The 16477-nt window shown below is 36.6% G+C and overlaps 1 protein-coding gene across 6 annotated transcripts in view; it reads left to right on the forward strand.

The window, feature by feature from the left end:
* LOC134848578 (glutaminase liver isoform, mitochondrial-like) overlaps window positions 1-16064 on the forward strand; it is a 52987-nt gene extending 36923 nt beyond the window's left edge. For 5 of the 6 annotated variants that reach the window (XM_063866094.1, XM_063866115.1, XM_063866121.1 and 2 more), the window contains 11 exons: window positions 7258-7376; window positions 7879-8008; window positions 9479-9558; window positions 9966-10129; window positions 10394-10485; window positions 10773-10952; window positions 11350-11526; window positions 13860-13991; window positions 14177-14248; window positions 14497-14696; window positions 15710-16064. In XM_063866094.1, coding sequence (XP_063722164.1) covers window positions 7258-7376; window positions 7879-8008; window positions 9479-9558; window positions 9966-10129; window positions 10394-10485; window positions 10773-10952; window positions 11350-11526; window positions 13860-13991; window positions 14177-14248; window positions 14497-14696; window positions 15710-15944 — 1581 coding nt within the window. In that variant the 3' untranslated portion in view covers window positions 15945-16064. Of the gene's footprint in view, window positions 1-2619; window positions 3047-3361; window positions 3474-7257; window positions 7377-7878; window positions 8009-9478; window positions 9559-9965; window positions 10130-10393; window positions 10486-10772; window positions 10953-11349; window positions 11527-13859; window positions 13992-14176; window positions 14249-14496; window positions 14697-15709 lie in introns of those variants that run through there. The other variant, XM_063866128.1, reaches the window with a different exon arrangement.
* Window positions 16065-16477: the final 413 nt, after the last annotated feature.

The following is a 16477-nucleotide window of genomic DNA, read 5'->3' on the forward strand; positions in this document are numbered from 1 at the left end:
TTTGGGTTTTTTGGACTGAGTGATATGCTCCAATATGTCGTACCTTTTTTTTATAGAAACACTTTTATAGTCTGCACTTTTATAGAAGTCTACTCAAATCTCAATGCCTAAGTTTTTAGCGAAGAGTTTGAGCCAAAAAATTAGTAAAATATAGCTTGAAAGTTTATTATGCACAGTCATTAAGGCAGTCGACTCTGTTTTGTAGCGTAAAAATAAAAGTGCTCGCTAGCGTTTGTGAACGCATTGGAAGCGTAGACGCGACAACACACCAGCGCGGGCAGTCGTTGATCCAGGTGCACGCTTGATATCCAAGTCAAAAGCCATTTTTTGAACAGTTTACCTTACTTTCCTTACAGAACCTACTTCTGATATTCCTTTCGGGGGTTGAAAGATTCATTGTAACGGGTTCTGGTTCATGATTCAGAAGTCGCATAACACGAGAAATTTTTTGTCTTGTTATGCAAACTACCACGAAAAATGCCTCTCGTTCGAACTTGCTATAGTTATTGTCAGCACTGGTTATTTTTCAGCATACAAAAATTACTGAGTGGCTCTCTTGGGCAGAGACAACTCCTTTAGTTGTCACTGAAGCTTTTTCTCGAAATTTTCGAATGACGAATCACATTTTTTCCACCATTTGAAATCTATATTTTGACTTCATGGTTTTTTGATAGCTCTAAGTTTTTCTGGATAGTTAGGTGGTGTCATCCAAACAATGTAACTCACAAACCCGTCATTCGGTTTCATTTTTATTTTTGAAGGCAACATTCAAATTTTCTCTAGTAGTTGAGTCAAGCTGAAACTTTTTTTCTGAGATATCATACACTCAAAAGGTAAGTTACATCTTACATCTTACAGCGACATACATCCACGGTGCAATTTTTTGTTTTCAACGAGCAGTGAACTCAGTTTTTTTACGTTCATTTTCTTTACAAATGTTAAAGACACGTGGCTCAAACTTTGACAGAAGGTAGATGAAACTAATTGAAAGGATTTCACTGAGCCAGAGTTTGAGAACTCTTGTTTTTAAGGCGTAAAATAGCCAGTATATCAAAACTAGTTTCAGAGATGTTCTTTCTGTGGAAACAACCAGCAAACAGTATAAGAAATTTGAACATTCTGGCTCAATTTAGTTATTTGGGAAGCTGATGAGCGTTTCTTACTTTTCATACCGCGGAAAAATTTTAGATAACAGAATTACCAGAGTTACGTGGTCCGGCGTAAGAAAAAAGCTGAAATTTCATGAATCCTTTTGCGCTGATCCAATGGTGGATTTAGGAGGGGGCGGGGGCGGACACCCTTCTTCAGGGCTTCGATCCCCTCTTTGTACTGTTTTGAGATATCCATATTTGGCGATGGACCCTAAAATTTTTTTAGAGGCGCCTCGGGCGCCAGTATATACTAATTTTGAGGGGGGAGCGCGCGCCGAAAAAACGCGATTTTACGGTCGAAATTTTCCAAAAAGTGCTCAAAAACGCCTTTTTGGCTTTTTCTTAAATTTAAATGCGGCGCAGAAAATCTGGTCAAAATAGGGTCTTTATAGTGATTTGGGAGAGCTCGGAAAATCAATGTGGTCGACCTAAAAAAGGGTCGACAAAATAATTTGGAAAAGTTACTGCTTCAATTCATGCACATAACTTTTATTCGCAGTTGTAGTATGTGTAAATTTTGTCCATTTTTCTGGTATTACTCCCCAAGAAGTTTTAATGTAAAAGTTGTCAATACAGCCATGACCACCGTTTCTCGAAGCCGGACCAAGTAACTCTCTTAATTCTGTTATCTGTGATTTTTTGTCGGTTTGAAAAATAAAACACGCTCATCAGTTTCCCAAAGAACTAATTTGAGAGCCCATAGTTCAATTTTTTTTAAATTGTTTGCAAGGTTGTTTCCACAACAAGAAAATCTCTGAAAATAGTTATGATATACTGGCTAATTTACGCCTTAAAAACAAGATTTCTCAAATTTTGGCTTGGCTGAGCCCTTCTGTCAAAACATACCCTCTGTCAAAAATTGAAGCCTGTTTTTTAAACAGTTGCAGAGAAAACAAAAAAAAATCGCGAAGAAAAGTTTCGTCCATCTGCTCGAAATTTTAAAGTTACAACTTCTGTGTCCCATGACTGTACAACAACCAAACATTTGTTTTTTGGCACTTTGGAAATTGTCTGCCAAAACTTTGTTTTTTTGGTGCATTTGCTTTTTCTTCAAATTTAGCTCAAACAGAGGTAGGGTCGGTAATGTTATAGGCTCGGTTGTCTTAAACTGGATTCTGTAAAATATACCAAGGGTTGGGACCGTCCAGCCTTCTGGGAACCGTCCGCTGAACTCCCTCAATCCACCCCTGCGTCATATATAAATTCTAGCGATCTGTTTAAGGCCACTATTTATTACTTTTACATAAAGTTTGCATTAAATCGATCGAAGCTATAAACTAATAGCTTTATTCAACTTCAACAGTGCATTAAAAAAAACAAAGAATAGCTTGGAAAATAAAAAACCCGGTTGTTGAACCGATTAATCGAGCGCTTTCGTTTGAACGGCTCGTTCTTCATCGTTGCATTTAAATATCCTTGACCCCAGCTTTGTTGTTGTATATGCCGATTTTATAATAACAAATAGCGTTTGGAAGCAAGTTAGAGGCTGTAATTGAACCAAAAGCACACAAAATAACTGTTTACCTGGAATGACTGAGCTTATTTGAATTGCCCTTTTGGCTGTGATCTCAAAGACTTGTTCGATTAACAATGACAAACGCAGAGTTAATGGAAAGAATTGAAATCATCGCCAAGCCCTGGGAGGAATCGCAAGAGATAGTTTTGGAACCTGGTCAAAAATTACGCTTCGCGACGCTCACTTCAGTCGACAGCGAAAGCAGCAGAACTAGCGTCAGTACGAGCAAAAGTAGTAGCAACCAAGCAGATGCAGATGTTTACGAGCTGGAAAAGTTTCCGAGACAGGCTATTTCGGAAAGCGAAGGAGACGTGAAAAAAGACCATGACGAAAATGACGATGAAGATTCTGACTATGAATTGGATTCCGTACTGAAGAAGTGGTCCTTCTATAAAATTGGCTCATTTTAGCTGAACATTAAAAACTTGAATTCCCTCCCATTGTAATCCGCCCCAGAATTTTTTGGACTCCCAAAAGTCAAGGTCTCTTTTTTTTGGGGCTGTAGTTTTTTGTGAGTATAATGGAGCGAGTAGAAAATATACAAGTATTACAAAACATTCAATCTGAATTTTATGACACTTTTGAATCTTAATCACTTAACGTTAGAAAATATATTAAAAGCAAGGTATTTTAAAAGATCCAACAAAACCTTCAAAACTTCCAGCTAATTTGGACTTCTAAATGACTTTTGCAGGCGAACTACTTCCAATATTGTGTGCAACTTCGAGGAAGGCCCGGCAGATATTTTGTTTGAACTGTTTTCAGACGGAAAGTCAAATTTAGCCGATATTGATTACATATTGCGGGTTTGTATTTGCCTACTCATGCAAACGAGGGTTATTTTGCAAGACTTTTTCATTTAACTTCTCTAATATACTGGAGAAAAAAAGTAACGCAACTAGTTAACTGAAAAGAAAGTTTATTATGCAAAATCACTTTCAGGCTTTTTAGGGTAGCAGCTATTAACTTGGCTTTGTTGAGGCAATTGTTTGTTCAAAATAAGAACGTTTTCTAATACAAAAAACTGAAATTAAACCCAAAACTCTATTTTTTATTTCTGGAAACTACCTTTTTGACAATTTGATGCGGAGCTTTAGTTTCATTTTTTTAAATTTTTTTTGTAATACGTTGCACAAAAATTTACCGTAGACTAATAAACAACCAAAATCCAAATGAAAGTTTTACGTACTCACTGGTAGAATCTGGTCCAAAATTCCACTTTTTGTTAAGTGAACCAGGTTTTTAATGGCTTTATTTTTTTTGCAAAATATATTTAATCAAACAGGTCAGTTATGGTCAAACTTGTTATTTTATCACATTTTTTGAATTTATTTCACGTTTGAAGTCTTTTTTGAGGGCAATTCAAACAATCTTACAAACTGTTTGGTTGCGTTACTTTCTTTCTCCAGTTTATAGCATGCAAGAATTTTGCAAAATTTGTTCATTCCGAAGTTCTTTCATAAAAAATTATTCGTACAACCAAAAAAATTATTAGGCTACGTGAAAGTGCACAGGATGAACATATTGCAAAAATATTTTGGCTATGCACAATTTTTTTTCAGCTTTTGTTGCCTTATAAGTTTCAGGCATTGTTTATTAATTCTTTAAAACAATAAATTTCAGGCAGTGTTTATAAATTACTTAAAATATTCATTTTTCAATTTCTTTTGCCAAAACTCTCCGAGTTTTCATTATTTACCGGTTGAAAAAAGAATTTTTAGGTGCTAACTCCGTAAAATTGCCGTATAGTGTCCATAATAGCTCGAGTAGTTTTACATATTGCGTTCACAAAGATTTCGCAACATTTTCAGCAAAGTCAGCAACTTTCTAGCACAACTCAAATTAATGTGCACCTTGTGTCCGTTCAAATTATGCCAAGAGCTTATAACTTTTGTTCCGACCATTGAAAATGAGGAGTAACTTTGTATTCGGGTGTGTTTCAATTTTTTTCACGCTAAATTAGGTACCACAAATAAACATCAGAATGGATCGAGTGATATATATCATATGAAAACTTTTTAGCAGCAATCCAAACGACATTTAAAAATCTTGCAAACGTCGTTAATTAAATATAATTTAAATTGATGTCGTTGATGTCCGAACGACCGAACGACATTAAAAAAACTTGAAATTTTTTTTTATTATTCCAAGTTCTCGCTACTGGGAAAATTTAAAAAAAAAACTGTCCCAGTATCGAGAAAAGGAGATTTAAAAAATTGTGATTTTTAGTCTTAGTTCGAGCGAGTAACGCGAACAAGTAACGCGAACAAGTAACGCTCGTTACAAAGAGTTTTTTAGGTTTGTTGGATGATAAGTTATTTTAATTATAACGAAAACTAATTTTGGATGTTTCATTTAGCGTTCAATTGGCAAAAAAATTTTCTATGAAATTTTTGTATTGTAGAAATGTTGGAAAAAAAGTTTTTTTTTGTCTTTATTTATTTTTTATTCTTCTTTTTCAAGACAAATGTTGTCGATCATGCCTAGTTTTAGGGGCGGATTTTGGGGGTAGGGGTTGGATGCTTTCTTTTCTGGGATTTATGACCCCCAGCCGACCCGAAGCGTCCCCCTTTGTACTATTTTGAGATATCCATTTTTAGCTGGTTGACCCTAAACTTTTTCTAAAGGCGCCTTCGGCGCCAATATGTACTTATAATAAGGGAGGAGCGTGCGCAGAAAAAATTCCTATTTTTTCAAAAATTTGTCTGCGGCGCTAAAAATTTGAAACTTTTGGTCAAAATACGGTCTTTATAGTGATATTTGGCTGAGCTCGTGAAATCAATTCGGTCAACCTAAAAAAAGGTCAACAAAATTTTTGATTTTTTTTTAAAAATCGTCACCCCCCCCCCCCTTAGAAAATCCTATATCCGCTCCTGCCTTATTCACTGATTTTCTACGCGATCGAACTACAGACTTTAAAAACGATACTAATTTGAAGAGAGTAAAAAAAAACTATTTTTTATTTTTTTTTAATGAAAATGGTCGGAACATTCTCTGCTACTTGCACAGCAACCGAGTATCCTGGTTTTTATGTTTGCTTTATTATTTAACGTTTTGTGATGTTACCAATTTTTTATTAAAATACCCTAATGAAAACGTATAGTCCTTGCTTTTTGGCAACCACCTAGCAAGCTGTGTGCATGTGTCAGTTACTATGATTGCTTCCGCCCACGAAAGCATAGTGGTTGTCTCCGTTTGTAAATGTGTAGGATTTTGCTTAAAAAATTTTCCGCTTAAGATTTTTGCTAGAAGGCTTTTTGAATTCAGTTTTACCTTGCAAGAGCTTGCAAGAGACTTGCAAAACTTTGCAAGATAATCCTCCTTGATCGATTAGGGTATTTTGTTGAAATTTATTCTTAAAGGAACGCAAACCTCCCAATTAGGAATATTTGTAACGAGACCAAAATTGTGCCGAGTTTTAAAATCCGGCTGAGCTTGCATAATTTCAGGAGTTAATCCATCAACTGCGCCTAAGTTTCTGAATCAACTGCAAGATCGTATTGCTTTATAAAGTTGGTAAAAGAGGCTTTTACGGTTTATATCTTACGGTTGATCCAACATAGCTTCGTGTTGAATTGAAATATTTTTCCGAACTTTCCTCCAGCATCAGTTTTAATTCAAAAAAATGGATCTTGGTACTCGGAAAATCATAAATTCTTAAAAGTTGCAGTTAACTAGATAGTTTGAGTTAGGTACCGTTCTAATTGCTATCGATTTCTTTATCGTTTTAGCTCACATTTAGTAGCTGGAAATTAAGTGCACCTTTCTATACTAAGTCTCACGTTGTTATGGGTTAAGTTGGGGTTGATTGGATGGCTATTAGCGCGAGTATGAAAATGTTAGGTGGCATACTCGCAGTTGTTCATACTGCATCTTTCGAGAAAAAAAACAATCAGCGGCTGGAATATATATCGGTGGCCTGAAAACTTGATTTTTAATAGTTATTTTCAGAATGGAGCTCCAAGTGAGCCTTCTGAGAACAAGACTAGCAACGATGATAAACCCATTTCAAATTAAGTCTAAAAACTATAATTAGATTTGGATATCTTCAGTGGAATATTAACAACGTTAAGCCGATAATGTCAATTCAATGATTAAAAATCATCAAGTTTTTCTCAAAGTTTCGTGAATGTTTTAAGGTGAGCTAATTTATTTCAGAAGGTGAAAATTCTTATGTTTTTTTTCTAGTTCTTCAAGTTTATTGATAAATTTACAACGGTCTATTGTACTTATTCCTCAAGGGAGCTTGGACTAAAATATTTCTTTTTTTTTGCCAAAAACACGTTTTGACGAAAAAGGTTAATCATCATAAATTCTTAAAGGTTGATGGACCTATCCGCATGTTCCCGCGTAGTGTAATAGTTCAATGGTTACTTGGGACATGTTTAAAGCCACTTGAAAAAAACTGAATTGACTGACCAAATGAAAAATTGAAATTGACGAACTTGGTCACAGCTAGCTAGGTAGTTTCTGGCTAGCCAAAAAATGATAAGTTTTTGTTGTCGCGCAGCAGGGAACAATTTAGTGTACTTTCTTTCAAAGGTTTTCAATTAAAACTGGAAAGTAAATGCTTTTGTTGTCTATCTTTAGGAGTTGCGTCGCACTGGTCTTCGGGAAGATGACCCCCGACTGAAGGACACGGTGAATGCATTCCTGGAGTTCAAGCGCACACATCACACAAGCAACATCCCCTCCGACGAGTTCAGAAAGTGAGCAGAAATAACATCAACATAAATCAAGACAGAGCACAGCTGAAGTTTTTCTAATCTAAGTCATATTGTGATACAATACTCACCGACTAGAAAACAGTTAACAAAACCGAGAGCCAGCTAGTCTGTATCCATTAGCATGTCGGAGTGAAGAGACGATAATAAATTTAAGGAGCGCTAACCACAAAACAAGATTTTTTTGTCAAAAATTTTCTTTTGCTAAAAATGTTAGCCAAATTTTTGCCAACTATGGCGCGCAAAATCGAAATAGCTGATCCAAAAGACCCAATTTTTTAGAAAAAATTCCTCTGGAATTTTTTTTGAATAATCGCAAAGTTTGACCTTTGATCATGTCGGCAACCCACTGGGTCCATCAGTGTTTTAAGTCGATAATTTGAAGAAGCTTATGAAATACAAACTGAATTCAGACTCCAACTTTATTTAGACGCTAGTTCATATAGTTGTTAGTTTATATAGATGGCTCATTGGCTAGTTTATTTAGATGTGTGTCTATGAACATAGTGATGTTGAGCCGTGCTTTTGGATCCGAGCTAACTATCAAAGACTTCGAAAATTTCTGTGTCGACGTCAGAGCTATCTTTGAAGATTGTCGCAAAAACTCCGACGGTGCTGTGAGTCACTTTTTATTTAGGCTACTCTCTGTTTCAAATTAAGAGGAGGGAAAGTTGAGGAAAAAAATTGCCGATGCGAATCAAAACAGGTATGTTGCGGCCATCGCGACTCAAAACAGGTGTGTTGCCGCCATCGCGAATTAAAAGGGGGTATGCCACGACTTTGCGCGACCGAAGTGTTTTCCGCGACGAAAAAAAAAAGTTTTTATGATATTGCGCCACTCAAAAAAGATATGCTGCAACTTTTCATGCTGCAACTTTTCATGACCCAAAACGATTAAAACTGTTATTTATGCTTTTCACAAAAAATTGTGCGGCAAAGTTTGACCAGAACAAAAACATAATTTTTATGATATGTGAGTAAGAGTCTTATGTACTTAGTGACTCTTCAGGCTAAAGTTTGCTTTTTCGCGGTTTGAATTTTGATTTTTTTTAAAGCTCACTTTATTGAAAGGAAGGCAAGATCGAACAGCAAAAGTGCAAAGGTCACAAAAATCGTGATCAACTTCTAGTTTGGAAAGTGGAAATTAATTTTCATATTTCCCAGCGGAAAAAAATTTACTTAGTGATCCAATGGGCTAATTTTATCAAAAATGTAGATGAATTGTTCTGGAAATTCAAAGGGATATAAGGCCATACGCATTTTTTTTAAATTCGAAAGCTGAAGTTTTTCAATTAACAAGTCATTTTTTTGTTTTTCTTGCGTCCATGACTCTTTTCCAACTGTCTGTTGGCTATGTTTTTGTTGTGATGATCCTATATTTTCAGATTGCTGTTTTCTAGATTTTTTTATTTTCGGTATTTTTTCCTACTGAGGGAACCCTTTTCAAAATTAAAAAGGGATACCTTGTAATTTCCAGTTTGCGTTAAACAATTTTGTGAGTGACTTCGGTCAATGCATCACTCAGCTAGAAACTTCTTGACCAGAATTTCTTGAGCACTTTTTCTCAAGTATTTGTTTAAAAAAAATTTGAACAATTGATATTCCGCTGTGTTGCGCCTTTGTGCGGCTCAAACCTCGGACGGTAGTATGCAGTTTTGTTCGCGGAATATCCATTTCCATAAGTCCCAGATCTCTTCAAAAGATACCCCTAACCCCTCCCCCCCCCCCTCAGCCCACCGCCCGGATTTCATCACCTTTGCCATCATTGGTACTATGTTCAGGTTTGTGTTAAGATTTTATTTCATTATTGGCTGACTGATCCTGAAGTTTAGACAGGGTGATTGTGAAGATTGGTGATCCTGAAAAACCAAAACATACTTATTTTGGTATATTAGGCTTCTTTTAGTACGTAAGGAAGGATAGAAAATCAATTTCGACCTGCAAAAACTTTTGAAATTTCAGATATACCCCCGAATGTATATAACTTGCAATTCTTAATGCATAACCCGTGAAAACGATTCCAACCCTACAGTTGGCTATGATTTCCAAAATGCTTATTTTTGACTTGCTAATTGTTTTTTTTCCAGAATGCAACTTACATTCCGCAATTGGCCAAGATGAATTCGAACTACTGGGGCGTGTCTATATGCTCAATTGATGGACAGAGGTAATCAGGGTCTCTTTAAATATTCCCCTTCGCAAAAGGGAGAGATTCGTTACTAGGTACAAAATTCACAAATACTTAGTCGCTAAATCAGTTGTATATAAGTTGGGGGATTCATTACTTGGTAGCATAGATGAGAGTGAGGGTAGCGAAAGAGTTGAGGTAATCAAACACTTTTTAAGCGACTGGTCCGAAGCGATCACTTCACCAATTTCTTGTAATGATTACCTCAAAAGTTAAATCAAATTGGGAAAAACTATCCGTTCAATGTATTATTTGGAACCCCCATTTGTAGATATTTTTGGATTACATAAGCATCAACTTTTTGAAAAGTTGAAAATATTTTTGCGAATGATCCATTGATTTTTTTCTAACTCAAATAGTTTTGTCATGCATAACATTTTTTCCAGGGCCAGTTTCGGCGACTGTTCAGTGCCATTCACAATCCAGTCGGTGAGCAAGCCGTTGACTTACGCCGTCGTGGCCACCGATCATGGCTCCGAATTGGTCCACAAGTATGTGGGCTTCGAGCCCAGTGGACGCACCTTCAACGAAATCACACTCGACTCCAAAAGTAAGTATTTTTAACCTATTGTTTCGAGCTCTTACCTGTAACTAATTGCTACCTGTTATGAAATGTCGCTAGTTGAAAATGAAATTGCCAGCTCACGATAACGTTTTTCGTTACAGAAAACAAAAATGTTGTCTCCAAATTCCTTTCACAAATTTTTTGCTCAAAAATCATCGCGATATGTTCTGTTGGAAAAGCTTAGCAGAGCAGATCCCAATTAGGCTACTGCAAAAGACACAATTTCAACCCCTTATGTTGAATGCTTAGACCGACCTCACAACCCCATGATCAATTCTGGAGCCATCATCACAACATCTCTAATACAACCTGGAAAATCCCTCTCTGATAAATTTGATTACGTAAGTAATAGTCAGTCGAAATGTGTTGCCTTGATGAAATGAATAAAAATTATAATCATATCATCAATTAACATAGCAAAATATGTACTAAAATTTTGTGTTTTTTTTGTTCGACTGACTTCGAACATGCCATTTTTGAGCAGTTGTGCAAAACGGAGTATTTTAAAAGCTGTGTAATCCATAGAGTATTCTATAATTTTGAGGAATTTGTTTTGTTAGGAGCAAATATACAAAACAAGATATGCATATTGATATTGGCTAATACAACTGCAAGGTGTCTATTGTAGATCTTCGACAAGTTCAAGGAGTTGGCGGCGGGCGTGGGTCACGTGGGCTTCAACAACTCGGTGTTCTTGAGTGAGAAGTCGACTGCATGGAGGAACTTCGCCCTTGGCTACTTCATGAAGGAGCATGACTGCTATCCCCCCAACACAGACCTCACACAGATACTGGACCTCTACTTTCAGGTAAGAAATGCCGCAACGTTGAAATGACGATTTTGCTACTTTTCGTTTCAATCACCGGAGCAGGTCGTCGACATTTGACGTGTTGAGTCAAACATATGTCCGCTTTTTAAATCAACTTTTTTTTACAGTCGAATCGTTTGTTAAAATAACCGTCAAAACATCGCTCGATGCGAAAGTGTTCAATATTTTCCCAACAAAAAAAGTAGTCAAATAGGTGGAAGTATGGAAGTAGAATAACTTTCAAAGTAAACAAAGAAATAACAAAGAGAGAGAGAGAGAGAGAGAGAGAGAGAGAGAAGAGAGTTGAGCAAAATATATACCGGGTCTCTTCCTCAGAGTTATTCTTTTTATTTTTGATGACTTGGACTAATCTTTTAAAATGTTTTTATGATCGCAGATATGTTCTCTGGAGGTGACTTGTGAGACGCTGTCAATCATCGCTGCCACTCTGGCCAATGGAGGAGTAAATCCCCTAACAGAGAAGAAAATCCTGGAGCCAGACGTTGTCAGGGACACTCTCTCAATCTGCTTCTCCTGTGGGATGTACGATTTCTCGGGACAGTTCGCTTTCCAGGTACCCAATAATTCAGTTTCAAAAACATCTTTTCTTGTTAGTTATATATGCCCCCCCTCAGGGATTCGACACCCTGCCGACCCAAAGGGTCCCCCCTTTGGTACTTTTTAAGAAATCCACTTTTGGCCGACCGACCCTAAAATTTTTCTAGAGGGGCCTTGGGCGCCAATATTTACTTATTTTGAGGGGGGAGCGCGCGCCGAAAAAACGCAATTTTTTGGTCAAAATTTTCCAAAAAGTGCCTAAAAACGCCTTTTTTGACTGTTTTTTCAAAAATTTGACTGCGGCGCAGAAAATTTTGCCAAAATAGGGGCAAAACAGTGCTTTGGGAGAGCTCAAAAAATCAATTTGGTCGACCTAAAAAAAGGTCGTCAAAATTTTCGATTTCTTTTTGAAAATCCGCCCCGCCCCCCCCCCCTTGAGAAAATCCTAGATCCGCGCCTGCATTGTAATATAGAAAACATTTTCAGCTCAAAATAAATTGCGAATGATCCAATGCCCTCAGATTACGCCAGTTTTTAGGAGTTTTTTTTGGTATTAGAAGAAATAGAGGAAGAAACGAAAGACAGAGACCAAAAACTGTTGTCCTAAACTTTTACTTTTGCAGCAAAACCAGCTTATGTGCAAATATTGTTAATTTTTGGTTTTGTTTTTTCTTGTGTTTTTTTTCTTTCAATTTATTAAAAGTCTATAAAAAAAAATTAATAAAATTATATATAGAACCAGTACTTCAAAATTGGACTAGTTTTGCAAAAAAAAAAAATTGGACGTAAAAAACTTGATAGCTCAACGTTTTTCTCGAAAACTGATCTAAAAAAAGGTAATTTTTTTGACAACTTTTCAACAATCTCGCCATTTTTTAAAAGTTTTGTATGCTCGTTTAGTGCCAGAAAAAATTTTTCACGGTTACTTTAGTTTTATTACAAAATCGTAAAACATTTTCACATCCAAGTTTGATTTGTCGCGGATCAACTTTTGTTTTGTTTACAAGTTCAGTTGTACTAGTTCAAATATACGTCAATTGTTGAAGATGCATGGACAATTTATTTGGCCTGCAAGTTATGGATTTTAATTTTCCCGATTTGTGCTAACTGGGTCAATTGCTTAGAAAACGTGTATATCAAAAAAATTCTTCAAACTAAAACTTCACTTAGCCCAGAAACAAAGACAAAAAATGTTCATGTTATTTTTAAACAAGGACGCAACAGCGGTTCTGCATGAAGAAATGAATAGCTCGTGTGCTAGTTTTTTTCTTTTTGGATAAACCAATGTAAATCATTTTAACTTTACGAAACTAGAAATTTGAATTCAGTCTTGTTTTTTAGTTTTATTTAGCTGTTTTTTTTCTCCAATTATCTGTTGGCTGCATTTTTTCATTGACTGTTTGCCCTGTAGATTATTGATTCCAAACTGCCGATTAGAGATCGGTATTTTGCTATGCTTTTACTCGCGTTTGGGCCCATCGTTCGTAAAGTTTTTCTCACCTTGCCTTGGCGCCAACATATAAAATTTAACGGGGCAGCGCAGGCAGATATTTCAAAGTTTTCAAAATTGTGAAAACGTTTGGCAATGCGGCAGGCAGTGTGAAAATTTCTGCAAATACGGTTTTCAAGCGTTCGAGAATAGCAAAAAATAAGATCAACGAAAATCGCAAGTTTTTTTTGATGGCTGAAAAATTGCCTTTCGAAGAACTTGTGTAAGGTCATAAATCTGGAGCCAAAACTCATTACATTAATAACACCCATGCTATGTCAAGAAAATTTCAGCGCAAGTCAGTGTTTTTTTGTTTCCACCATTTCACGAAGTGAAGGGTAGGAACTATGTCCGTAAGGTGTGCTTTCCGACGAAATTTAGGAATCTCAGGAAGAAGAGCTCGTGGTTAACTGTGATATCATAATAAAACTGTTTCAGCCGTAATTTGGCTTCCAAAAAAAATCCAAAAGTTGTCTCAGTGTCAAGAACAACTGGTCTAAATATTTTTTGTTTTCAGTCTAAATTAGACAATTTGATCATAAAATCAGATTGGAGGCTGGCCGGAAAGTTTAACCCTACGACAATTTAAACGTTATTTTAGCTATTGCGACAAGTTTTTCTTGCATGTTTTCAATTTATTCACTCAAACTTACAAAAAATAGCAAAAAAAATTTTAGACTGAAAACGTTTAAAAATTGTTGAAACAATTTAAAAAAATTTCTTCTTCCTCAAACTATATAACTTTTTCCTTGTGTTTGAGATGATTTTTTCTTTCATGAGCGTGGTCGGAACGTTCTGTGCTTCTTGCATACCAGCCTGCTATCCTTGTTGTCTTATTTTATTTGTTTGTGATGTTGTAGGTAGGAGTGCCTGCCAAGTCTGCAGTTAGTGGGGCCATCATCATCATCATTCCCAATGTGTGTGGCATCGCCTGCTTCTCTCCCCCGCTAGACAAGTGCGGCAACAGCGTCCGGGGAGTCGAGTTCTGCACTGTAAGTCGCAAGAAAACAATCATTGTTGTATGTTATTTTCGCGCAGTCACACTTTTCCGTTCTTTTATATAAAATATTGAAAATATTAGTTTTTGATATGAACTGATGAACCAAGAAAACGTTGCTATGTGGTGGTTTTTCTCAACTGATTTCTGTGCTTTTTTACATATAATTGTTTTGTTCAGAAACTAGTGTCGCAGTATGGATTCCACAATTTTGCACCCAAGTCCAGATACGATGAAAAGGGATCAAATCAGGTAAAGGTGTTAGATATCTGGAAAAATGAAATGGAGTTTTCTCTGTCGAATCAACATTCTATGCGCAAGCAAAATCAAGGACTAATTCTGCCTTTGAATGATGGGATAGTTATTACAAGTAAAAAGCATATTACAAAAATTGCTGTTAGAATCATTTTAGGCTCAGAAATGGTTTTAATACCGTGAAACTGGAAAGTTATGTGAATCATTGATAAAACCACTGTAAAAAGTTGATGGTTTATGTTTAGATGAACCTGATCAGCATCATGTTCTCGGCCTTGCAGGGGGACATCTCTGCCTTCCGTCGGTTCTCCCTCCAGGGGGTGGATCTGAACCAGAAGGACTACGACAGTCGCACCGCCCTGCACATCGCCGCCTCCGAGGGACACCTAGAGGTTGTCCGGTTCCTAGTGGAGCGCTGCAGTGTCGAGCGACACCCCATCGATAGGTAAGGAACTACCACAGCTCTCCGCATGTAGTAAGATCAATCAAGTTATAAAGGGACGACCTTGAAACTTTTCTACGACCGCCTTTTAGCCAACAACAGAAATCTTGGAGGGAAAGCGTGCGCGCGGAATAGACCAATTTTTTGGTGAGAACCTTCCAAGAAGTGCCCCTAAAGTTCATGTTTGGCCTATTTCTTGAGAGTCAATGAACGTAATTTAGACTCTTTTACAGGTGGTAACCTTTTTTTTTTTTTCATTTTTTTTCAGGGAAAGTCTTAAAATTAACTTTTTCGCGGTTTTACTTTTGATTTCTTTTAAAATTATCTTCATTTCTTTAATTCTAAAGAAGACAAATCTAGTATCAAACAGCAAAAGTGTATAAGTCACGAAAACTATGATCGAATTCTAGTTTCAAAAATGGAATTTTTTAGGTTTCCCAGCAAAACAAAAAGTTTACATATTGATCCTGTTTTCTCAAAGTAGATTAATTTTAGCAAAAAATTGCCAATCGTAAATTATTTTACAAATTCAAAGAACGTTAAAGCCATACAATTTTTCTTCGAAATTCGAAAGCTGAGACTTTTTTTTTTACAAAACAAGTCAGTATTTTTTCTGTTTACTGGCGTTCATTGACTCTTTCCAGCTGTCCGTTAGCTATGATTCATATTGCGGCTGCGGCGCAGAAAATTGTGGCAAAATATGATCTGTATAGTGCTTCCAGAGAGCTCACAAAATTAATGCTGTCAATCTAAAAAAAATCTACAAAATTCGATTTGTTTTAAAAAGTCCGCCCTCCTACCCCTTCGAGAAAATCCTGGGCCCACTCTGTTTATGATGGTTAACTTGGCTCTTAGTTGGATTTTTCAGTCAACCGGAGTCCCAACTTTCTATCATATGCCAACGAAAGTGAAAAATGAGACGACAATTGGTTACTGCCCCAATTCGATGGGTTGGCTGAATATTAACTTTTTCAGTTCCGGTTAACATGGTTTATGTTGAGTTGCAACAACTGCAGGTGGGGCAATACACCATTGACGGAGGCGGAGAGATTCGGACACGGTGAAGTGGTCACGTATCTTAAGAAGAATGGCTTCTCCAGACGAAAGAAGAGTGCGGTTGGTTCCGGAGGCGGTGGGGGTCTCACAGTTGCTGCTACAAATGGCCCCAATGGGGAATCGAGCACACCCACTCCCAAGTCATCCACTGGCACCAGACCAGTGGCGTCACAGTTGATCAACAACACTAACTGATTGAGATCCATGAACCAAGAAGCATTATGTAGTGCTAACTGGAAAACTAAATGACACAAACGATTTAAAAATACGCTCTTTTCTTTTTGTCTAGGAAAATTCAGTAAACAACAAATAAAAATAAGCATTGATTGGGCGAAAACATAGAATTTTGGCAGATTTTAGAAAAGAAAAGCAATTTTTTAGAAAAAAAAGAACAAAAGAAGAAGTCGATGAGCCATATCGTAGATACAGAGGACAATGAAAAAAGCGTACAAAAGCTTTTGTGAAGTAACCGCAAACTATTTAATTTCAATTCATGTTTTGATTATTTAACCACTCAAATATTAGAAGGCACATAGTTATATAGTTAGATATACTGGAAGCAATTTCTCAGATGTATAATTTGATTTCACTGCCACAGAAGAATCTTTTTGTCTCAGAATCCAGTAGTTTAAAAAAAACGAGATAAAACATCTTGAAAGGGACCTACAGTCTTTACAGAGGAGATGTTTCATTTTTTGCATAATTGTAGGTCTTCCCCTTGGAAAATG

The sequence above is a fragment of the Symsagittifera roscoffensis genome, chromosome 1, assembly GCF_963678635.1.
Source record: "Symsagittifera roscoffensis chromosome 1, txSymRosc1.1, whole genome shotgun sequence".
In the NCBI taxonomy this organism is placed as follows: domain Eukaryota; kingdom Metazoa; phylum Xenacoelomorpha; order Acoela; family Convolutidae; genus Symsagittifera; species Symsagittifera roscoffensis.